The 24,306-nt window shown below is 39.2% G+C and overlaps 2 protein-coding genes across 2 annotated transcripts; one reads left to right on the top strand and one right to left on the bottom strand.

The window, feature by feature from the left end:
• Positions 1–152: 152 nt before the first annotated feature.
• Positions 153–4,297, bottom strand: LOC137936361 (phosphatidylinositol 4-kinase gamma 7-like). Its single transcript, XM_068780969.1, has 2 exons — positions 4,025–4,297; positions 153–2,659 (listed from the first exon to the last, which is right to left on the bottom strand). The coding sequence occupies exon 2, from the start codon at positions 2,375–2,377 to the stop codon at positions 449–451; it is 1,929 nt and encodes a 642-aa protein (XP_068637070.1). The 5' UTR covers positions 2,378–2,659; positions 4,025–4,297; the 3' UTR covers positions 153–448.
• A 6,333-nt stretch (positions 4,298–10,630) lies between these two features.
• Positions 10,631–16,863, top strand: LOC137937657 (O-fucosyltransferase 27-like). The gene is made up of 10 exons (XM_068782769.1): positions 10,631–11,043; positions 11,434–11,518; positions 12,620–12,690; positions 13,064–13,152; positions 13,309–13,552; positions 13,641–13,753; positions 13,848–13,938; positions 14,718–14,846; positions 14,934–15,487; positions 16,087–16,863. The coding sequence occupies exons 1-10, from the start codon at positions 10,855–10,857 to the stop codon at positions 16,550–16,552; spliced, it is 2,031 nt and encodes a 676-aa protein (XP_068638870.1). The 5' UTR covers positions 10,631–10,854; the 3' UTR covers positions 16,553–16,863.
• The last annotated feature ends 7,443 nt before the right edge of the window (positions 16,864–24,306 follow it).

A 24,306-nucleotide genomic window follows, 5' to 3' on the forward strand; every position in this document is an offset into this window, starting at 1 on the left:
TCGATGAATCATTAAACGTGATTGGTTTATAGAACAAGAGCCCATTCAATCGCGAGACACCACACTCCTAACCAGCACCCCGATAGAACCTCGCAAAGCTCAAAAGCCAACAGCTACAGCACCGGCATGAGAACGTAATTAAAGGCGACAGATGTATAGTATTTTTTTGTAGCATATTATTACCAACTATATTTCCATGGCAGACAGCGACGAGTAAGATAATAACAAAGGAAAACACAAAAAAAAAAAAAAAAACCCACCCCCTGGCAGCCAGTGATCTCTGTCTAAGAATATTTACAAAAATTTTCATTTTCCTCTCAAACGAGAGGAATAAAGAAAAAGAAAGAAAAGCACTACGAATCCTACAACAGGGCTCCCCGCGCGTCTTATTCTTCAGCATCATCTTCCGTTTTTTTACACAAACAGACAAACACACCAGACCTCTTTTTCAAAATTGGCAAGAAGTCCCGAGCCTCTGCCTCTGCCTATGCCCAGCCCCGCTCTTTCGTCCAGCAAAGGCACCGTTCAGTAGCTCCTGAAATCGCTCAAGGAACAGCACCCATTCTTCTTCGTTCATGTCAGCCAATTTGACAAAGCTTGCACTTGCAGGAAGCTGCTCATTTGCACTCCGGCGGCTACTGCCAGGACCTGCCACGAGGCTGCCATTCCCTTCCCCATTTGCAACCTTGTATCTTTGGTTCTTCTCAAGCAAACTTATTCCTTTAAGCGACATGGAGAGTCTGGATACAGGAATTGCCCTGCCTCGAGTCAGGGGCTGCTTATCATCAAATTTATCCTTACCTTCTTCACCATCACTCTCTCCTTCTTCCACACTCTCCTCCAATTTAGAGAGCGGGTTTCGCCCACTACCTCCTTTATACACAAAATTGTAGGACGGTTTGGTGAAGAAATCATCAGCTGCCTTCGCAACAAAATTCGATTCCTCACACTCTATGTCAAACTGAAATTCATCATCCTCCCCTGCATCATCAGCAACCTTGGGGGACAAAACCTCTCTCTCTGCCACCAGTCTCTTTGCCTCAATACAAACAACCTCCAGCTCGCTAGGCTCCTCTTCACACCCATGAAATTCCCTGCTCATCATCTCCCCTATCTCTGCCAGACAGAGGCCAGAAGCTGCTGCCTCCTTGAGGAAAATTGTGCTCAGCACCAGAATCCGAAGGCAAGCCTCACGAATCATAGGCAGCTCCATACGGAGCATATCAGAGTCCTTCACAGGGTCTAGATTTGCTATATATTCAAGCTCATCATCAGAGAAAGGGATGGATGCCTGAGGCCAGTGGATCCACTCAAAGTAGGGATCCTCCAAGCTCTCTGGCAGACAAAGGCCATGATCAATCGGGATCAGCTCCACTTGCCCGAATCTCCCAACTCTATCAAGTTTTCGGACCAAAAGATTGCCTGCATGTCTGTCAGTGTTGAAAATCCTAACATCTAGTATACCTATCCTATGCACAGCTGAGACTGGAAAGTTTGAGGGCCCATGGTCACTAGCATCAAAATCATGTGGAATAAATTGCTGAAATGAAGCAATTTTGCTAATAGCTTTGTTTTGGTCGTGTGATTTATTAGTGTTGTTGACCCCATCATTCACATTGAAGACCGAGTGGGTAATCTTGACAAGAACAGTTGGGGGCACATTTGCAAAATGGTCATAGTCCAGCAAATATGCCGCAACTTCTCTGAAGCCAGTCTCACCAACTCTCACCGACCGTTTCAGTCCTGGCTGCCCAAGGGCCTTTCCAATAAAACCTTTTGGGTTGTTAGGGGCATAAGGTTCTTCATCCGTAGGTTTCACTATGGCAATGCTCTCTCCTCTGACGTTACGGAAGTAGTAAGCACCACCAAGCCCACTGTGCACTGGTATTGGCTCAACCTCATTTTTTATGGCTTTCACAACATCCTTCACAATATGTTTTGCAAGGGAGCAACGACTTGAGCAACCTAATATCTCAATGGGTCCAGTGCGATCTCTCTGCTGAAGGTCTTTACCAGTTGGTGAGAGGCAAGGGGTGGATGAGCTCCGGTGAAGAAGATTCCTAGTAAGGAGCAATGGTGAATCATTTCTCACTGCACTCAGATCATTCTTCAACACAAGATCCCCAAAAGTTAAGGATGTCTCCTCAGTAGGAACATTTAAAGCCAGCTGCAACCTCCTTTTCACAGTGTGAGCATTATCACCCCTATCCAATTCTATTGGCAACACACACCCAGTGTCAGTTTGGACAAAGATACGACGCCTCCCAGAAGGCTTCCTTTCCATCCTCTTTGTCCCATGGTATTCGCTGCCAAGGGTCCCATTAAAGACTGCAACGGCCATTTGGGTCTGGACTGGGCTGTCCAAGTTTCGAGACATGGAAGGATGAGTACAGGAGTGAAATGTCTAGCCCCAGAAAAGGTGGCGTTAGAGAGCTGCACCCCTCTCAAGCGCACGCCAAGTTCACAGGCCGACACTGCTTTAAAGGGAAGTGGATTTAGCTGCCAAACACTCATCCAGCAACTAAGCTATATGTTCTTTCTTCTCTCCAGGATCTCACATCAGCCACAGTACTGAAGAAAAGAGTGACAGGACAGATTGAGCTGCCTTACCACATTGAAGAGGTCATGAGATCTCACAGATCACCAAAAGAATCTAAACCTGTAATACAATTAGTAAACCATAATTAATGTGATGGAAACAGAACTTTGAATATTAGACAAAAAAATACAACCTTAACTTGAGGCAGAACCCTGTTCTAGTTAAAAAAAAAAAGTCTGTACATATCATTGACAAGCAATGTAGTAACTCCGGTTTAAAAATCATGGAAAATTAAAGAACGGAGAGTGGGCAATTGAAAAAAAAGGAAAGTCAAGGATCTGCTTTATCTCAATGTACGAATTAAATCACAACATAGTAATTGGAAAAATAACAACAAAAGATATTAGATATAATCGATTGGCAGAATCACAACATAGATATTAGACGCAATCCATAAATGCAAAGAAGAAATATGCGTTCAACAACAATTCGTTTAGCTGTACATATACACTGATATATCATGCCTATGGAGCACGTAGTCAGTTTTCTTTTCCAGGTGGAAAAAAAGAAATTTAAAAAAAGATGACTTCAAACATGCCAAGAACATACAGGCAAATTCACCCATAGAAAATTCTGAACGAACGTAAAATCCAAACCTAAAAAACCAGTGATCGTCTCAACACATCAATAAATTGTTCCAAACATCAGTAGGTAACACATAAAAATCTAGCTTTGGGTATAAGCAATGGACAAACCCTCAAGTATGTTTCAAGTACCCATAGATCCAAAGAGATGTCAAGCAACAAGCAAGAGAAGTACAGTTCGTGGATCTAAATATAAATAACAGTTATGGAAATAAATTTAAAGAGAAAAGCACCCCCTTCAAGACCAAGATTTTTTTTCAAATATAAAATGACAGTTGTATAAAGCGTATTGTTAAATCATCCTCGACAAATATAAGCCCCTAGTTGTAAATAATCGGTGAAAGTTTTTCACGGAAATAGAAAAAAAAATTGTTATATTTAAACCCTAACACAGCAAGTGACATCAAAGTTAGGGCGGTAAATCTGTATGAAATCGCAGTAAATAAAATAATGAAAATTTCTTGAAAACAAAATAAAATGATGAAGATAAGTATCTTAGAGAGGAGGCTATCAAAATTTCACCACACCATTAAAACGACGGGAATGTTCTCCACGGGCACCACACTCAAGATGAAATGCACTCAACGCAGAGAAATAAAGCAATAAACAAATTGGACCAAACTCTGAAAGGGAAAATGAGTAAGTTCCTAGTGATCGAGCGACGACGCGCAACCATTTCTAACCAAAAATCACGGGATTCCAAAAATAACAAACAAATTGTTTAGTTCCACACCAGATTAGTAAAAACATCGACAAAAGAATTGCGATTCATGCAGAAGATTCTAGGCTCTACTTCAGATCTAACCACTAAAAGCGAAGTAAACGAGTATGATCAACTTACAGAGAATCCAAGATCCGGAGAAGCGAACGAGGTAAAGTAAGTAGAGAGGAACAGCAGCCGCCGGCCGTTCCCACAGAACGGAAGAACAAAGATCCACGGCTCGAACCAGCAGGCACGGATCGGTACAAAGGTCCAGAATCAAGGCGGTTCTGAAACCACCTCCCTCAAGCCAAATCCTTTCTTCTCCGGTCCCCTCTGTTGCTCCGTCCGTAATTCTGGTCTCTGGATCTTCTCTATAACTCGCAGAGACATGAATGGTTAACTAACCGAGGTTAGACGACGGGGGCAATTTCATGGAAGGGTCTAGAAACCTTATTTATAGTCGCCCGATACAACCCTAGCGAGGGATCGCGGCCGCTGAATCACCCCAACCGAGTCCATACGGACGAACGTGCTTCGTGATGACGTGGATTCAAGTGATTGGCGATGACGAGGAAGAGTCACTCTGTAGAGCAGGTTTACCGCTTGCGACCGGTTACCATTCATAAAGACATAAAACCCCCGGGGACTTCGCCAGATCTGTTGTCAGGAATCATCATTCTTGCCCCCGCCGAAACCACATCTTTCACAAGGCATTCGCAAATTAAAGGAGGGCAATAGTGTCATTTTATTTTAATTAATTAAGAATTCATTTCGACTGTCAATTCTCAGTTATCATTCGATTTTTACCGTTTTGTAAAAACAAATTGCTTAAAAAAGTACCAAATCGCCACGGCGTCGGAAAATAGTGTTGACTGTTGACGGGTTAAAAGAACAAGCAGATCGGGCGAAAATCCCGGTCAGAAAGAGGCCCCCGTAAAAGTCCCAGTCTCACCGGAACCAACCCGCTCTCTGTTAATCCGACTAGTTTAGATTCTGGATTAGGATAATATTATTTAGTCCTTAGATTCTTTAGTTGCACCCCATACTCTTCATATTTTATTAAAAAAAAAATATCTTCAAGCATCGACAACCCAAACCGGGGCCCACGAGATATCTTTTTAAAATACCCGAAACCGATAAAAATGGCTTTTTTTCTAATCTTTAATTTGGCTTCAGACAACAGGGTATATAAAAAAATACTTACCCGAGTGTCAAACAGAAAAGTGCTTCGAAAAGGAAATCTCATAACACGGCAGACACGGTTCTGGAATCAGCCAAATGGCGATGGGATAGTGGCGTCCCTACCATCATTTTCCAGTGGGCGGATCGGGCATCGAGATTCGGGGTAGAGCTATTAAATGGTCGGCGACTCGGCGTGAGGATCGGTGCGGGGGGTTGGAAGGAGTCACCGAGTCAGAGCAGTCGGCTTTCGGCGTACAAAATTTAGACAAAATAAATCCCGAAATCTGGAGACATGTCTTACGGAGTAGCACATGGATGGAGGGTCCGAATCAGATGTCAGGGAAAGGGAAATATTTCTCTAGTTAAAAAAATACGATTTTCAGTTAATTAATCCAGTGGGTAGGTATGAAACGCTAATTAATTATCTCTCGACAACGTACTCATCATCGCCACCCGGGACCCACGGCGAGGACAAAAGTCGGGAGACTCTAGACCCTTCCTTCTTCAAGCGGGAAAAAAGTGTGATCCGGCCGCATTCATCTGAGGGGTCCGGAGACATTAATCGATTCACCGGTCAAACTGATCCCGGCAGGTCTTTAATACGCCGTTTTAACTAATCAGATTTAACGGACCTATGTCAATGAGCGGGTCAGAAAACGGACGGTCCGGTTTGAATCAGACAAGGGAAAAAGGACGCAGCGACAGCGATTTAAAATCCCTTCATAGAGATTGACTACGGAAAGAAAGCGATTATCTTCCCTCAGATGTAATTAGGTGGAAATTTTATGGCCGAATTAGACATTAAACGTCACCACGTGGCGTCCGCTTTTGTGTGAAGATTTCATATAAAATTTAAAGTTTGATTAATCGACTTAAAAAAAAAAAAAAAGGGTTCAAGTCTTGGACTTCAAGCGATCAGACTTTTGTAGCCAGGACGATGCCCAGAACAATGATGCCGTGACCACATGGCAATGTGGATTTGTGGGCCCTCACACTGTTGATACTTCAGTTCTGGTCATTAATTAGTCAAAACCTTATTACTCACTGAGTTGACATAGTCACGGTAATACCTTTTACCGGACGGGAACGCCCTTGACGGGAAGGGAAGGCTCTCACCCAAGCAAGGGGGTGTTTTATTCATGAAAGAATAGGAAGAGCACGTGCAGGTCACCACGTTGGATGGATATGTCTTGGTAGGAGGATGCTGAGTCAGCGACAGCAGCAAACTGCGTTACGGACAGTCAAACCAGTCAAGAGTAACGTCATTTTGAACACGTGTCAATATTCTATCCCACTTGCCTATCTTATCCGAAAACTTGTCGTCAAGTTTCTATTTTCTTTGCTTTTATATTCAGCTAGCTTCGCGGTTTGCTGTCCGAAGATCTGCACCGGGGAACTGGTATAGGGCCCAGACTCCGGAGGCTAACAGGTCGCTGCAAAAGGAAGGACCAGGTGGTGGACCAGCGACAAATGGGCCGCCAAATACTTCTAACCAGGGGCGGAAACTGTGTGAGCGCCACCAGTTTGGGCTGTGAGAAGGACTCTGGATGACGCTTGACGTCTGGTCTGGTCGCCCTGCCGTCCGGTGATGCGTAAGAAAGAGTTACTATCTGGGCCGTGGCGAGTGTTGAAACTTGACAGCTTTCAGGATTTCTTAGGATCTCGATGACAGAGAAAATAAAGAAAATGAAAAAGAATAAGAAGGAGAGTAGTAGACAACGTATAAAGAGAAGAGTTATGAACTAATTAAGTTTTATTTATAGATGTCGGAATAATAAATATTATAAATATTATAAAATAATTACATCATTGACACCCATGCTTACCTAAATCTTCTAACACTCCCCCTTAAACTAGTAGTGAGAAGATATCATATATCTCCAGTTTGGTGCATACAGTGGAGAGAACTTTGGAGTTAATTGACTTTGAGAATATATGTGAGTTGTCTGTGAGTTGACACATGTTTAAGACTTATAATAATTGTTTATTGTTTTTCTCTCGTGAAGTGACAATCCTTCGTGATATGTTTAGTTTTCTCATGAAAAATCCGATTTGAGTCGATGTGGATTGTAGAGCGGAGTTCAATGGAACCTTCTTTATTGAATCTCGACTCTACTAGAAGGGATTTAATTTATAGGAGTTCGCTTACTGCAGGTGTTATGACTCTATATTTTGCTTCTGCACGGGATCTTATAATTTTCAAGTACTTGTCCTGCTCTTCGATGCCTACCAATGAGATATTCAGTGTTTATGCAAATACTGACTGACACACTAATCACAAAAGAAATATCCAATTTGGTCACAGTTAGATAAATCAGTTTCTCAACTAGCCTCTCGTACTTGTCCACGTTTACTTATTTTCAAGAACCAACTCATTATTTTGTATTTGTCTTCATAGGGTTGTCAATAGGACAACATCTCAGTATTTCTACTTCTTTAAGCAAGTCAAGCGTATATTTCCTTTGTGATAAGATGATGCCATGTATGGACTGAAAAACCTTAATACCGGGAAAATACTTAAGGAGTCCAAAGTCCATTTGTCTTGAATTCATTGCATATCTTGTGTTCGACTTATTGGATGCTATCAATGTCACTACCTATCCAGATAATATCATCCATGTATTCAGCCTTTTCAATAGGCTTGACAAATACGAAATGGTCCACATAGCACCTTGTGAATCCGAATCGAAACATTGATTGACTAAATTGGTTAAACTAGGCCAACAAAGATTGCTTAAAACCATATAACAATTTTTGTAATCGGTATACCAACTCACCCTCAACTACATATCCTAAGTGGTTGTTGCATATAATTTTTCTCCTTAATATCACCATCGAAGGAAGACATTTTTTACATCTAACTGAAAAACAAGTCATTCAGAGTTAACAACAAGAAATAATAAAAGACGTACAAAGTTAAGTTTGGCAATGCTTGAAAAAATTTCCTCATAATTAATCCCATAACCCTAAGTATATCATTTAACCATGAGAGACTTTATGTCGGGTCACTGAGCCATATGGGTTATGTTTGAAAGTGAATACTCATTTACAGCCCATAGGTTTTTTCCCAGATGGTAGGGGAACAAATCGCCACATCCGATTCTCATAGAAGGCTGCCATATTTTCATCCATGATTGTTTTCCATCCCGGATGTTATAGGGCTTCTTATAAGACTGAGGAATAAAAAAAGAAGAAATAAAGGCAAGAAACAAACAACAAGATATGGATTACCGGGTCTGGAGATTCCACACGTGTGGTGTCAACCAATGCTTTAGGGGGCGGAGCAGGTACGTCCTCCCACCCATGAACAACTAAGTCATAAATCGTCACAATAGGCTTAGGAAACTCATTGGCCACAAAGAAACCAGGTGAGATACTGGTGGATGAATAAAAGGGATACTCTTCAAATAATGTGACATCAGTAGAAACAAACATCTTCTCGAGAGAAGGATTATAACACACATATCTTTTATGAGTACTAGAGTAGCCCAAAAATATACATTTAATCGCTTTGGGATCCAATTTAGTAGTATGAGGGAATATAACATGAATAAAACAGGTACACCCAAAAACTCTCAAAGGAATAGAAAATAATTTACCACGAGGAAAGAGATGAGAGTATGACATTAAAATGTTAATAAGAAAACAAGTTGTGCACTGAATAGAAGTTACATGCACGAGAAGGTTTTTGAATCAACGCGCAGTGGGTTACTGGACTCAAGTTTCTTCATAAAAAAAGTTTCTTTGAGAGTCTTTATACTAACGAAGAACATTGTTTTTTTTTTCCTGGATTCATGAAAGGATAGGGGATCCTTCAAGATGTATGCAACAAAAACATGATCATCTATCGAGCAACATCATTGTTCTCTTACATTCCTTCGCTTAAATTTATGAGTTTTTGTTTACACATAACAACAATAAACAAGAACAAATAAGAACATTAAAGCATAAGACAAAATAAGTGCAGAAAACTTCAAAGGGAAGCAAAATAACAATGTCTTCAGATTTCTCAGTACAACATCTCAATCAACCAGATTGAGAAGAGAAAAGACCCAACAACCAATAACAACGCTAACTTCTAATGGAATCCTAAAAGTCACTGCTCTAATACCATGTTGGCTTTCAAGATTCCAAATGTTATGCTGTTGATGAAGTAGAAAAGAAAGAAAAAGAAAAAGAAAAAGAAAAGGGAGAGAGGATAAGATAAAAAAGGATGTCTAGGAGAGAGAGGAGGATGAGAGAACACATTGGGAGGAAAAGAGGAGGAAAAATTGAATCCTAACCCTCCCCCTTAAGCTTTATTTATATATGTCTAAAGAACAAATATCACAAGTATACCCTTCACCCTAGGAGTGAATAAAGGACAACGATCATAAGATAATTACATCATTGACACCTAAGCTTGCCTATATCTTTTATTAAATTTAGACGAATCTAATCATAAGAAAAACTGTGGACCTTATGTGTGCAATACTTTTGTTAAAGAAAAACCAAGAACAATGATGATAGAGTTACGTGTGACATTGGTTTCAAACTCAAAGAAGTGTTATTTCGTGTCAAAGCATCAGGGTTCTCTGACAGAAATCGTACCTCGACTCAGGTTATCAAAAACCCGAGTCGGCTTGGATTTGGGGGAGTTGAAAGGATGTCGGTAAAATAAAAGGGGGAAGTCTAATTCTTAATCTAATCTTACTCTTTAAATATTCAAAATCTACCCGGACCAATCATAGGTGAACCTGCTAGTTCAATAGAGCATGATAAACATTTCATGATCGTACATAATTATAAACAACATTATAAATTAAGTAAGCGCGTAATCGATAAATTAAAAGCCTATTAAAGATTATAAGAGTATGAAATATTAAGGGTGGTGCTAAATGCATTTTCTATGTCACATGTAAAAATTTTACTTATGGTATGGCAACAAATGCCATGTCAACACAAGAGATTAGTTGAATAAGTAAATAAAAAGGTAAATTACTGTTTTGGATTAGTTGAATAATTATATGTTAATTAGTCACAATTAGTTTTTGTTTTGAATTTGTTCTTAAAATAACAGATTGGACAATAAATAAGTTGATCATCCTAGGAATGTAAGCTCAAGCTCCATTAGTGCCCCATCCTCCAACAAGGATGGGGAAGTTGCTGGGAGTGAAGAAGATTTACAAAAATAGTTGGAGCAACGCAGGTGGTACTTTCTGGGCCTTCGATTTGCGTTTGGGATGATGCTTCAGTTCACTAATGGCATTATTTGAATCGGACCAACCCATTCCTAATTCAAAGAAGTCAACCACGAAAACGACGACGGCAGGCCTAGTGTTCTACTGCTGGGGAAAACGCGTCTCGGCCTGCTCATTTTCCATTTTTGTAAGAAAACAGTTCGTAGGACCATTGAAAAGAGTTAAATAACATTTACAGCGACCATTAATGGTGCATTAAAAGCTCCAAGTTCCATCCTCTGCAAACCATTATTGTTCGTCTATTCTCAAACATTTTTGCCCCCAGAAAACTTACATGATACATATATATGGAAGCCGGCTTGCTTTTCCGGCCTGAAAGAGAAACGCAAATCACGTGCAGATGTCTGAAGTAGAGAATCACTCAGGAGTCACAGCTCACTGGCCAGTCGCCACTGACCCGCTGCCTTTCCCTTGACTTTTCCTCCTTTTGTCACTTCAACGAGGGATCTGATCGCGGGTGAAATCTGGGTTATTCCGGAGAGCTCACTTTAACTCTCCCTTTCTGGGAAATTTTCCCTATTCTGGTTTCCTTATGTTTTGCCATGAATGATGAAGAAATTCGTCAAGTCTAAGTTGAAATGGGTGGCTCTTTTCGGAGTTGTTCTTTCCGCTGTCTCTTTGTTTTCTCATTTTGTTCTTGCGGTATATACGGGGAAGAGCGTTTCTGAGTACCAGACTTCGATCACTATCTTCAGTTGGAGGCCCATCTATGAAAATGCAGGGTATCTGAAAACTGTAAGTGCATAAACCGTTTAAAAAGTTTTCTCTTTCTTTTCTCGTTGTTTAGATAATGTGATTTTGTGTACTGGGTGTTGAACGTTTCTTCTTGGAATTTCAAAATTTTAACATTTTTGCCGACATTTATGGAATAGCGTTTGGTAGAATAGTGCGGGAGAGAGAAAGCACGTAAATAGGCCATCGTTAGTTTACTTATTACTGTATCTTCGATTGCTTACGATTTTTATGCATTTTTTTCCTTCTGGGGTTTACTCTTATAACTTTTGGTTCTTGATTCATTTACTTTGTTCGGACTGAAATCAATACGAAATTCGCTGGATCTTGCTCTCTAGTTTTTCAAACGTAGACAAGACGACTGTTAATCTGCTTCTCTTTTGGTTGATACAGGCTGCAAGCAGTAGAAGGTTATGGGGCCCTGTGAGGCCTCTTCAGTATCTACATCCACATGCTAATCCGAGACGAAACTATGAATGTTAGATCCCGAGAATATGTTTGAATTTTTTTTTTTTTTTTTTGTCTCGGTGCTTTAGCATTTTTGCATGTCTTACTGACTCGTTGTTCATTTCCTTGACTTACTGGAGGAAGGTGGATCGTTTTCTCCCTTCAGTACATTTTACAGTTTACGAAAGTCAAATGTTCAATCCTTCGTTGTTCATCAAAACTTATTTTTGGCAAAAATTGTTCTATTTTAAAGAAATGAAGAGGTTGTTTGGAAACTAACTGTTTAGTTCACTTTTAAAGTTACCATGCAGAGAACCTTGAAACCACAAATTTATTATGATGCTCTACTTTTCTTTGACTTGGACCTGGAAGTCATTTAACATATCTCGGTGAAATTACTTTCATATCATCAATCCCCTGTATCTTTTCATCAGAATTAACAGAAGTCCAGATAGGATAGGTGCAGAAACACTAGGAATGTGATTGTGACTAGAAAAGTATCTCAGTATCCTTGTATAAAGAAGTAGAATATGTCTAACATGCTTGAACCCTAGTGACTCTAAGTAGGATTTTTTGAGTTTTTGCAACTGAAATAAGCTGAACCAATTTATTGATCATAGTAAGAATGTTATGAATAAAGGGAAAAATTGGAGGGACATAAGACAAGTGTTTACTCTAATGCGCAATGAAAAATATTGAACTACTCTAATTAATGAAACATGTACATGAACTTCAAAGGTCTACACGAGCTGTAAGATCTAGTCTGATAAAAGTGAATATGGTTTGAGATCGTAGACCTGTAAGATCTAGTCTGATAAAAGTGAATCTGGTTTGAGATCTCATTACATAAGCATGAGAAATTTCACTAACCCTAGTATTTGATTAGCCTATGATATGTTTAATGAACTTATCGACAGATTCTGCTTGAAATGAACTTATCAACTGAAGCTGCTTGAAACATTTGAAAGTCATGTGCAATGTCATGTGGGTTTTAAGATTTTATGGTTGTATCATCACTTGATATGTGGTTATTTATTCCTACAGTTGATTTTCTCAATCCATTTATAATCTACATGCTCTTATTAAGATTTTAAACAGATGTATGTCTCTTATCTTGAACATATAATAACAGCTCCCGCGTTGAAAGCCAATGGCTTTATCTTTGTGAGAATACAAGGAGGCTTTCATGATATCCGCAACTCGGTACGGTCCCAACTTTGCTTTCTCTGTTACTTAATATAATTTGGATTGATGCAGAGGCCTTGAATACTTTGGCCATAGGAAATTGGAGGCTCTGTTTAATAATTTGATAGCCTGCTTTTGTGCCATTTGAATGGGGCCACCCTTTTAAGAGACCTGGACCAAAAATATTTCACCAGTTGACTGCCCTAGGTTGCATAAGTATTTTTCTAAACTTCCGATCGGACTTGAAGTTCTCCTAATGGTTCATTTATGGTGGTGACACCAATATGTAACATCATACTGATGTTCAAATCAAGGAAGTGGTTTGAGTACACATGTTATCTTGAGTCTATCTTGTGCATTGGAGGGTGCCTTTACATCTCCAATTTTTCAGATATGCGATGCAGTTGTGGTTTCACGTCTTCTCAATGGCACTTTAATTGTTCCCGAGCTTCAGTCAACCACAAGCAGTAAAGGAATCAGGTCTGCTTTATTTTGGATTCACTTTATCCTGGAAAAAACACAAAAAAACTTAGTTTTTTTTGCATTTAGCATATTAAAGTTATGGACTCCTTTTTCTTTTTTCTTTGTTGTGTTCTTTTTCTTCTGAGAATATATTTCTTGATTTGTTTTGTGTAGCTCTGATTTCAAAAGCTTTGCATACCTTTTTAATGAGGATCAGTTCACAGCTGCACTAGCAAAAGATGTTGTTATTGAAAGAAGTCTTCCCAGGAATTTAAATGCCGCGAGAAGGAAAAAGGAGATACCTGTGTTTAGAGTTCTTCGTTCTACCTCAACTGATTTTTATCTTCAAATGGTTCTGCCTGTTTTGAAAAGGCATTCAGTTGTTGAATTACTTATTTCAGATGGTGGATGCTTGCAGGTAGGTGCTAATGAGTGCTGCCTTTCTAATGACATCTCTTTTTAGTCAAATTAGCTGATCTTCCTTTTACCCTTTCTTGTGGAGAAAGGCTGTTCTTCCACCCCATCTTGAAGAATACCAGAGATTGAGATGTCGAGTTGCATTCCATGCACTTCAGTTTCGGCAAGAGGTTCAAGAACTTGCCACCAAAATACTAAATAGGTGACAGGAAACTTCTTTCTGACCCATTATATGGCTTACTTGCGTTTCTTCCTTTCTTTTTTTAATATATATATATATTTTGAAATCTTTTCAGGCTACGTGCTTCTGGACGACCTTTCCTAGCATATGATCCTGGGATGACTAAGGATGCTCTTGCTTATCATGGGTGTGCCGAACTCTTCCAGGTTCACATTTCAAACCTTCAAACTGCAAAGTGTGACATAAACTTGCTTTGCTGAAGCAGCAATTTATATCAAGTATCTTGAAAATAAACCATATTTTGAGTCCCTCATGTAGTTCAGGAATTATAAAAGACTTAGATTTTTTGGTTCTATGATGATGGCCTATTTGAATCTGACATAGTATAGTGCATACTGACATGGTTAGTGTGTGTTGTCATGTGTTACTAATCAGTCCTTGTAGCTCACGAAATGAATTCACTACTCCAATACTGCAAACTATAATTAGAAAACAGTTCTTGGAAACTTTAAATAGGAACATCAGCAGATTAGGAAACTGCTGCTAGTGAGCGGTGAATTAACTTGGTTAAATCAATTTATTGATACTGCTGAACATCCTTTGAAGCCTAATCAAAGGAATTGTTGCTACTCGGTCATTTTTTTTGGGTTGAACACACTTATATGAACCAACAAACTGCTGCTTGGAAGTAATTGGCTTGTCTAACTCAATTATCGAGTTAACCGGATGAATCCTCTTCAAACTAAAATGATTTCTAAATGAGACTAGAGACCATCAAGAATGCTCTTGTTCCATTTGAGATGCTTGGCCCAAACGAGCTGGTGTAACAATTGGATGGGTTGGAATCCTCTTGACAATCAACAGCATTCAGTTTTCCCTAAGTAAGAAATTCCGGATCATGTAATTGGTTTTTAAAGGACCTTGTGGAACTTTAAAATTGTTCTATTTTTCTACTTATGCACCTTGGCTCCTAACTCCACTGAAGGATGTTCACGCTGAACTCATACAACACAGAAGATTATGGATGATCAAACATGAAATTGCTAGGGGGAATTTACGTGTTGACTCTGTGAAGCAGCATCTCAATGGTTCATGCCCTCTGTTACCAGAAGAGGTAAAATAACAATTTTCATTGATCTTTCATGGTTGGTTATGTTAACAATTGGACGCTCTAATTGGTCACTTGAAACTTAATTGGCAGGTTGGTATTCTTCTTCGTGCATATGGCTACCCATCAGACTCCATCATATATGTTTCAGGAGGGGAAGTATTTGGTGGCCAAAGAGTGTTACTCCCTCTACATGCTCTGTTTGAGAATGTTGTTGATAGGACCTCTCTATGCACAAATAGCGAGCTCACGAGTATTTATGGTCGAGAGAGATGCTGGGCTGAACCCCCTCCTCGCGTCAAGCTTGAGTTCACAAAAGAAATGAAGGTTGATACATGGAAAACATCAGGTCCCCGTCCCAGGCCACTTCCACCACCTCCTGCCAGGCTGAAGTATCCATACAATTTAGAAGGTTGGTGGGGATGGGTAGCTGAAGTTGATAAAGAACCAGAGCCAACAATAATGGAGTTGAGAACCAATGCTCATAAACTGCTCTGGGAAGCAATAGATTACATAATTTCTGTCGAAGCTGATGTCTTCATCCCTGGATTTGATCGAGATGGTAAAGGGCATCCAAATTTGGCGACCATGGTGATGGGCCACAGGCTCTACCAGTCTGCTGCTTCAAAAACATTCAGGCCTGATAGGTAATTTTTCATTTCTTCCTGATCTTTCATATTGATAAATTTGAAGGATGTTGAAATTGTGAATAATCAGAGGAATGGTGGGGCAGGCTGTTACTTAAGTGGTGCAAGTTTTTGGGGAAAACAGGAGGAATGTGCTTCCTCTATAAGATATTGTAGGTAAAATTTTGAAAAAAGGCAAAACTTTTAGCTGATTTCAGACTCTAGAATAGAACGGAATGACCCCTTATAGCCAGATCATTTGAGGTTTGAAATTGATAATACTAAGAAAGCCAGAAACTATGTGGTATTAAGGTAGTTCAAACTGTTTCTTCCTGGTGAAATATTACCAGTATTTTTTTAATAAAAAATAAAAAACTATTCTCCAGTTTGACTGAAACCCCAGTATTTATGAGATCAGAGGGAAACTGTTTGCTAAATGAGAGAGAGATTCATCGAGAAGCTGTCAACATTATGAAGTCAGACATACTGGAGTAAAACATAGCAAACAGCTGTCTAGATGTCTAACTTCCAGTTTTTCTATGAATAATTCGTTTATAATCCTTTGTATTTCATCTGTTTCACTCAATGTGCATATGCTACTTTGGCTTCTCTGAACACAGACAGGTGGTGGCTGGTATCCTAGAAGAAATTCGGGAGCACCTGTACGAAGCAAACAGAACATGGGTCACATCCATCCGCAAGATCCTCAGCCAGAGTCTGCTTGATGGACTCGACCAAGCACTGAAGAACTCCAAACCACTTTCCTTTCTTTCCCATCCAGTCCCCGAATGCTCATGCATGAAGCATGAAGTTATCGAAGCATCGACCCATGCCACGAATTCCTCGACTCACTTCAAAGCTCTAGACTTGCTTGGGGTCCAGTACCTTTGCCCATCTTGGATGGACAATGACACAGTGTCGGTTCTAGACAAGGAGAGTGAAGAGGATTCTGATGATGATGATTCTACATTGGGACAGTTATTTCAGCAGACTGGTGGTGGTCGTGAAGTTGCCACCCCTGAAATGAGTAACAAAGAGGACATTTCATTGGAGGATCAAGAAGAACTTGAGGGTACAGAAAGATAGACTTGGTCAGGTGATTTTTGTTAATTAGGGGAGTCCTTATTAGCAAGTTTCGCAGTGTATATAATTTCCCTTAGAAAGCGGTACAGTTTAGATGAGCCTATCACTATTAATGTAGGTTTTTTAGTCTGAACCTTTGATGGTAATTTAGTTCTAATTTCTCTTTCTTTGACCACTACTAGGATAACGATCTAGTTTTTTCTGGTATCAGCAAGAGAAAAGAAAAAGTAAATGGAGGAGCCATTGGATCAAGAGAGTTACAGGAGTGCCCATATCAGCGTGATTTATGATGCCGGCGTAAATCTTTCTTGGTTTTGTGTGACGTGCCCAGCAACCAGCACGAGCTCTCGCCTGTTTTTTACCCTTTTTACACAGAGACGTGACCTCCTAAACAACAATTCATGTAATTTCCAGGAAAGATGCTAATAAAACATTACAATCATCAGAACGTTCCAGGATAGCTGCGCTAAGATGAGGCCCTGAAGACCACCAAATGGTCAATAGAAACGTTTCCCCTTGCCTTGGAATGCTCATCATATGCTTTGTACCCAAGCTTGCTCATCAAGCAATTTCAATTTTCCAGGAGTGTGATGTGAAAAAATCTTTTGAAACAGTCAGAATCCATCCTCTCTAATTGATCAATCAACACTCGAAGGCCATCCACTGGTTATTGCCAGCACAGAGGTTTCTTTTGACCATATGCGGATCAGTGTCAACAATTTCTTTGTCACGAGGTTTCTCGCTTAATTGTGACATCAACATGATTTTCCTAAAACCCAGTATTTGTGATAACAGTCAGAGCGAGACGAGAGAGTCGATCCTCCTGTGAAGAACAGTGACATTCCAGAAAAAGAAAAAAAGAAACTATGTTGTATTCCCTTTCCAGTCAACATAGAGCGGCTTCGTTGATGATACTTCCCCCAATCTACAAACTTTACTATCACGAAAGCGTAACTGCCAAGCTACTTTCATCCCTATAAGACCAGATTTCCGAACGACAAGAAGTAAATCACGACCTCCAGAAAGCCTTCTGATACGTTTCCATTTCAGAGTAAGATTTATAGTTAATTATCGAAGGTTTGAGTTCGCGTTCTGGGTGTTTCTTTCCATTAAAAGGTCTGTATCCTTCTTCTGGTCTGTCGAGTGTCTGAGATCATCGATGGGCAAAAAGAAAGGTGGAGCATACTCTGCATTTGCAGAGTTTCTCGTTTGGTGTTTTGTGCCGGGGAGAGCCGAAAAGCACGATGAAGAGTGCTTGCCCAGCCCATCCGCAGGGCCAGTAAAAGCCATGGTCGCCGCTGAAAACCACTTCTCCAAAGCCCATAAATTGAGATTGAGCTAGCCTCCTCGTTTTTGTATTTGAAGAAGTAAATATCAGAAAAAAATATCAATATTTTATTTAGTTTCCTTCTTTAAACAGTTCAAGCTTTCATGGAATCGACTTAACGTCTAATTCCAGGTCGTTTGTAAATTCTTCGTATAGTCACAGATATTCAAACGTAGACGATAAACGCCACTGGTGTCTGCTTTTGGTTTCCCGTGATACTGATTGTCAATTACTGAAAGAGTTTCAGAGATCCATCAGCAAGCGAGAAACGATTAACAGTTGCTTAAGGTTTGATAACTCCGTGGCGATTGCATATGAACTTGATGATCTCATATGAACTACGCGTTTCATTATCAACTGTTAACAATCACGCCACTGGGTGAGTCACCAGCGTCAGGATGGCCTACTCGGGAGGTCTTCCTCCTGCAGTCTACTGGTCTTGTTAAGACGACTCAATTTAGCTGGTAGTCAAATTTTTACAAACCTACCCTCTCTCTGTCTGAAGTGCTTTTAAAAACTTCTGCTTTTGCTTCTGAATCTTTTCTTCTCCAAAATGCTAGAACCCAATGAGACCGAGGAAAAGAGGAAGAAAACTATTAGAAAACTAGCACAGAAACATGTGAAACAAGGAAAAGAAACAGATGAGGAATTCAAATATATGTACAAATAAGTAGTTGGAGCAAGTGCAAGACAGATGAAAATGGGGTGGACTGCCGGAGCTCAAGCCATTTCTTTTATGAAATGATTGAGACGATCGAAATCACTTACCCCTTGTCCTTCATGACAATTTAGAGACGACAAAGACCGGAAATGTCCTCAGTTCTTCTGGCTAATCTTTCTATCGTTCACCCACTTTTGTTGTTCCATATATTACTTTGGAATAAGACTTCAATTTCTATGATTTTTTTCTTATTCATATCATCGGCTTAAAAATCCATTTTACAAACTATACACGGAGAGTTTAAGAGTGATTATGGGGATTACAAAAAATTATATAAATACAGGAATTTACAAAATATGTACTGAGAAGGAAAGAATATTTTTCTTCGTAAGAGAAAAAATCTCAACACTCCCCCTCAAGTTGGTGCAAAGATATCACTCATGCCCAACTTGTCGAGACAATTGTTAAAGGCTCGGTAAGACACTCTCATGGTCAGCACATCAGCAAGCTGATCTTGAGACCGAACATGAGGGACTTCAATGATTTTTGCTTCTAGTATTTCGATGAAGTGTTTATAAACTTCAATGTGTTTAGTTCTATCATGTTGGACTGGGTTGTGGGCAATATCATATGTTACCTAACTGTTACAGTATAATTTTATAGGACTTGTCTACTCAATATGTAGTTATTGTATCAGATTTTTTATCCATAATAATTCACATATAGCCTTGGCCATTCCCCTGTATTCGGCTTCAGCTGACGATCTAACCACCACCTCTTATTTCTTACTTCGCCAAGTGACCAAATTTCCACCTACAAATATAAAGGATCCAAATGTAGATCATCGATCTTCTATTGACCCAACCCAATCGGCATCGGTATAACCTTCAATTTTCAAATCACCTCCCTTTTTAAATAAAAGTTATTTCCCTGGAGATGATTTCAAGTAGCGCAAGATACGGACGACATTCATATGTTCTTCACTTGAAAAGTGCATAAATTGACTAACCATATTTAGTACATAAGCTAAATCTGATCTGGTATGTGCATATACATTAACCTTCCGACTAGTCTCTAATAACGTTCCTTGTTAGCAAGGATTTGATTTGAATGTGTTCCCAGTTTTAGATTTTCTTTCATAGGATTACTGACTGGACTACATGTTGTCATACCAGTTTCCTTCAACAAGTCCAAAATATATTTTCGTTGAGGTAGAAAATTTTATTTCTTCAATTCAATACCAAGAAAATATTTGAAGTAGCCAAGATATTTCATTTCAAACTCTCTGGAAAGATGACTTTGCAATACTTTCTTTTCTTCTGGATCATTCTCAGTTACTATCATATCATCAATGTACACAATAAGAGTTGTGATTGTTTCCTTGTTAGATTTCAGGAAGAGAGCATGATCTAAGTTGCTTTGTTTGTATCCAATAGATTTCATAAAATTAGTGAACCTTCCAAACTACGCCCTCGGGGACTGTTTCAAATCATATAGGGATTTCCTCAGTTTACATATTTGTTTGCATCATTTGGTTTGTATAATACATCTAGGAAGTAATTCCATATATACTTCTTCTTGGAGATCTCCGTGTAAAAATGCATTTTTAACACTAAATTGATATAAGGGTCACTCAAGATTCACAACTAGAAATAATAGAATTCAAATAGTATTGATTTTGGCCACTGGTGCGAATGTCTCCATGTAATCAATCCTGTAGGTTTGAGTATATCCTTTGGCGACAAATTTTGCTTTGAACCTTTCAATGGTATCATCGGTTTTATATTTAATGGTAAGTACCCACCTGCATTTGATTGGTGTCTTTCTTATAGGTAGGTCAACCACTTCCCATTTTGAATTCTTTTGGAGGGACCTTATTTTTTCATTCATAACCTCTTTCCACTTAGGATTTTTCAAAGCTTCTTGCACACTATTAAGAATAAATATAGCAGATAATTGATTCACTAATACTTCATTTGCCTTTGACAATCTATGATAAGACACAAAATTATGCATAGGATATTAAGATTTAGAGGTGAGAAGAGGTTCATAATTGACTCTAGGTTTTCCTCTTGTGGTTCGATTAGGTAGTCCTCTTAGTTAAGTTTTGGAACTTACCTGAGGCTCAGACATGGACTCAGACTCAGAAAGCAATTGATCCACTATTACATTATGAAGGGGGAAAGATGTCGGTTGAGACTCTGGTTGCGTCACTTCCATATGGTCTTGTTTGTCTCCATCCTATGAATCATGCCCATTTGCATCATTTTGATATTCATTGCTATAATCTGAATACTTACCACTTATAATATCCAAGGTGTCCAAATGATAATTAAGGGTCTACAAGTCAATCATGTTCTCCCCTTGAATTGAAGACTCGGAAGTAGAATAATACATATTATCTTTGTGAAATACCACATTAAGAGTGACATAAAATTTGCGAGAAAGAGGATGATAACAACAATAGTCTTTCCGATGTTGAACATAACCATCAAAGACACACTTGAGACCTCGGGGTTCCAATTTATTTATCTATGTCTTATGGAGATGAACAAAGGCTATACACCCCAAAACTCTAGGTGGTAGATTCGGCACAGCAGGTGAACCTATATTTTCATGAAGAACACTCAAGGAAGTTTGAAATTGTAATACACTCGAGGATATTCGGTTGATAAGATAAGTTACAGTTGTGATGTCTTCACCCCAATAACTAGCTGACATATGAGCTTCAAACAAGGAAGAACGAACAACTTCAAGAAGATCGCAGTTCTTTTGCTTTGCAACCCCATTTTGTTGATGGGTGTACGAACATGTAGTTTGATGAGTAATATCATGATCATCTAGATATTATTTCAAAACTTGATTAACAAATTTTGTACCATTGTCACTTCGGAAAGTTTGTATTGTAGAATGGTACATAGTGGCTATCATTTTGTGAAATTGTTTGAATAACGAACTAACTTCACTTTTTTATTTCATTAAGCAAATCCAAGTCATACGGGTGTGATCTTCAATAAAGAAAACAAACCACTGTTTATTACTAAGAGAGGTTATAGTTACTGGACCCCATACATCATAGTGGATAATCATAAAGGGTGTTGGGCTCCTATTCATACTTATTTGAAATAGAACACGATGGATTTTAGCCAATTCACATACATCACACTTAAAATCTGAAACAGATAATTTAGCAAAGAGTTTTGGAAATAATTTCTTTAAATAACCAAAGGACGAGTGACCAACCATTTATGCCATAACCAAATTTTAAAATTTTCAAATTTATTCACGGGGAATGCTTGAGCTAACTGATGAGAACTCTCTGACTTCATATCAAGGTAATAGAGTTTCCCCTTCTAGTACCATAACCAATTGTCTTCCGAGTTCAAATATCCTTAAAAACACAAAGGTTAGGCCAAATAATCACAATACAATGCAGAGTGAGAGTTATTTGAGCCATTGATAATAAATTATGATTGAGGGTTGGAACAATTAATACAGAATCAAGACTCAGATTTTCAGTGAGGGCGATGGAACCTTGTCCAATAACGTGAGATGAAGTACCATTTTTTGTAGATACGATATGTTGTTCAAATAGTTTCATAATTTTAACATGATGATTGTCAAAGGTCATATGATCAGTAACACCAGAATCAATTATCCATTCATTATTTCTACAAGAAACAGAAATATTAAGAACCTTACCAGATATAGCAATTAAAACTAATGCATCCTCAGTCGTGTGAGAGGTAGAGAGTTCTGCTACTATAACAGAACCATGATTATTTGGTTTAGAGTTCTGTTTGCGAGGTTCTTTGGTAGGATCCCACTATTCTGGATACCCAATAAAATCATAACATCGTGACTTTGTATGCCCAGTCTCACCACATTGAGTAAAAATACGCTTTGGTTTTAATGTTCAAATCTCATAGTAGCGATTTTGAGATCTTGATGCCCGATTTTGATCACTGGTAGGACTAGTTGGTCGAGCTGTTTTAGGCTTAACTCGACATGCCATCATTGCAGATGACTCAAAATGATCAACTTCACTATTTAAAGTGGTTCTGTGAATAGAGTCACGATGTACGTAATCATAGGCTTCTTCAAGATCCAATATCAAGTCCTTTATAAGAATTTCACCTCAGATTTGTTCGAATTCTGTATCCAATCAGTCTAAAAAAATGTGTACACACAATCTTTCAACGGATTTTCTATAGGCGGTAACATCATTAGGATATTTCATTATAATCCTGTCACGATAATCAAGCTCTTGGAAAATTTCCACAAGATCGCCATAATACGTTGACAGAGGGCGACCAATTTGTTTGGTGGAGAAAACTATCTGATTCAATGAAAAAAGTTGTGATTCATCTAACCCATCGTAGAAAGTTTTGGCCAAAACATTCTAGATTTCGCGTGCAGTGTGCAGCCAAATATGGCGCCTCATAATATCTGGCGACATAGAGGTTAACAACCACCCCTTGGCTTTTTTATTTTCAGCATTCCACTTCGTATAGGAAGCATCAATTTCTTGTGGGAGTGGTATTTTCCCCATAATATATTTGAGCTTCTCACGTCCTGCAATTTGCCTCTCCATGATCTAAGACCATACATCGTAGTTACTTCTATAAGAATGACGCTGGCTATAAAACCAGAGTTTTTGGATTGAACATGAATAATTAGTGTTGATTCATTCGCCATGATACAAGAAGACCGACAATGATCAAAATAAAATCATCCAAAAATACTGGTCCGGGCCGCTTCCTGACTCTGGGTTGACCCAGTTTGGGTATCTAATTCCAGTCCAGTCCTGCAACTGGCTTGACCCGGTTTGGGTCTTTGTTTTCGGCCCTTTGATCATGGTTCGGTTTGCTTTCTATCGCTGGGTTGACCCCGGTTTGGGCCTTTGATCGTGGTCCGGTCCAAATCCGAGTTGGCAGAATAATAAAATTTGAGACCTAAGTTAAGCTGGAAAAAAAAATTCTCGTACCTCTTCGTCTTCTTCGTCGAGATGTTGGTGCGGCTCCTCCTTCGTCGGGCTGGTGGTTCGGTTGTAGTTCGTTGGCGACTTTTGGGAGTCCCGCCGGAGTTCGGGTGATGGCTCTTTTGTTTACGACAACTACCGAGAGGAAAAAAACTTCTTCTCCATTGGGACCGTTGATACCGATCACTGTAAGGCCGAGTGTTGGTTTGGTTGTGGTCGTTGGCGTCTTTCGGAAGTTGCACTGAGTAGGGTGACGGTAGTGCTTCTCATAGTGACGATCGAGATAAATACGGGAGTACTGAAGGTGACGATTGAGATAAATACGGGAGCACTGAAGGTGATGAGAGAGATAAATATGGGAGCACTAAGCAGTGCTGTTCACGATTGAGATTAATACGAGACAGAGTTATTGCTCTATTCTTTGGTGACGAGAAGGGACTGCGATTAATACAGGACAAAACCACTATCTGTTCTTCAACGACAAGAAGGAGAAGGAGAAAGATTCTCCTACTCTGATACCAACTTCATAATAAGACTTCGATTTCTGTGATTTTTTTCTTATTCACATCATTGGCTTAAATAACCATTTAACAGACTATACACGGAGAATTTAAGAGTGATTACTATACACGGAGAGTTTAAGAGTGATTACAGGGATTAAAAAAAATTACATAATTACAATGATTTATAGAATATGTACTGAGAAGGAAAGAATATTTTTTTCGTAAGTGAAGAAATCTCAACAATCTTCGTCGTTCCATTTCAAGTTCTCCGGTTTGTTCTTCTTG

Source organism: Aristolochia californica, unplaced genomic scaffold, assembly GCF_029961685.1.
Source record: "Aristolochia californica isolate CCGP_79_NKW_82.1479 unplaced genomic scaffold, dmAriCali1.0.hap1 SCAF_7, whole genome shotgun sequence".
Lineage (NCBI taxonomy): Eukaryota > Viridiplantae > Streptophyta > Magnoliopsida > Piperales > Aristolochiaceae > Aristolochia > Aristolochia californica.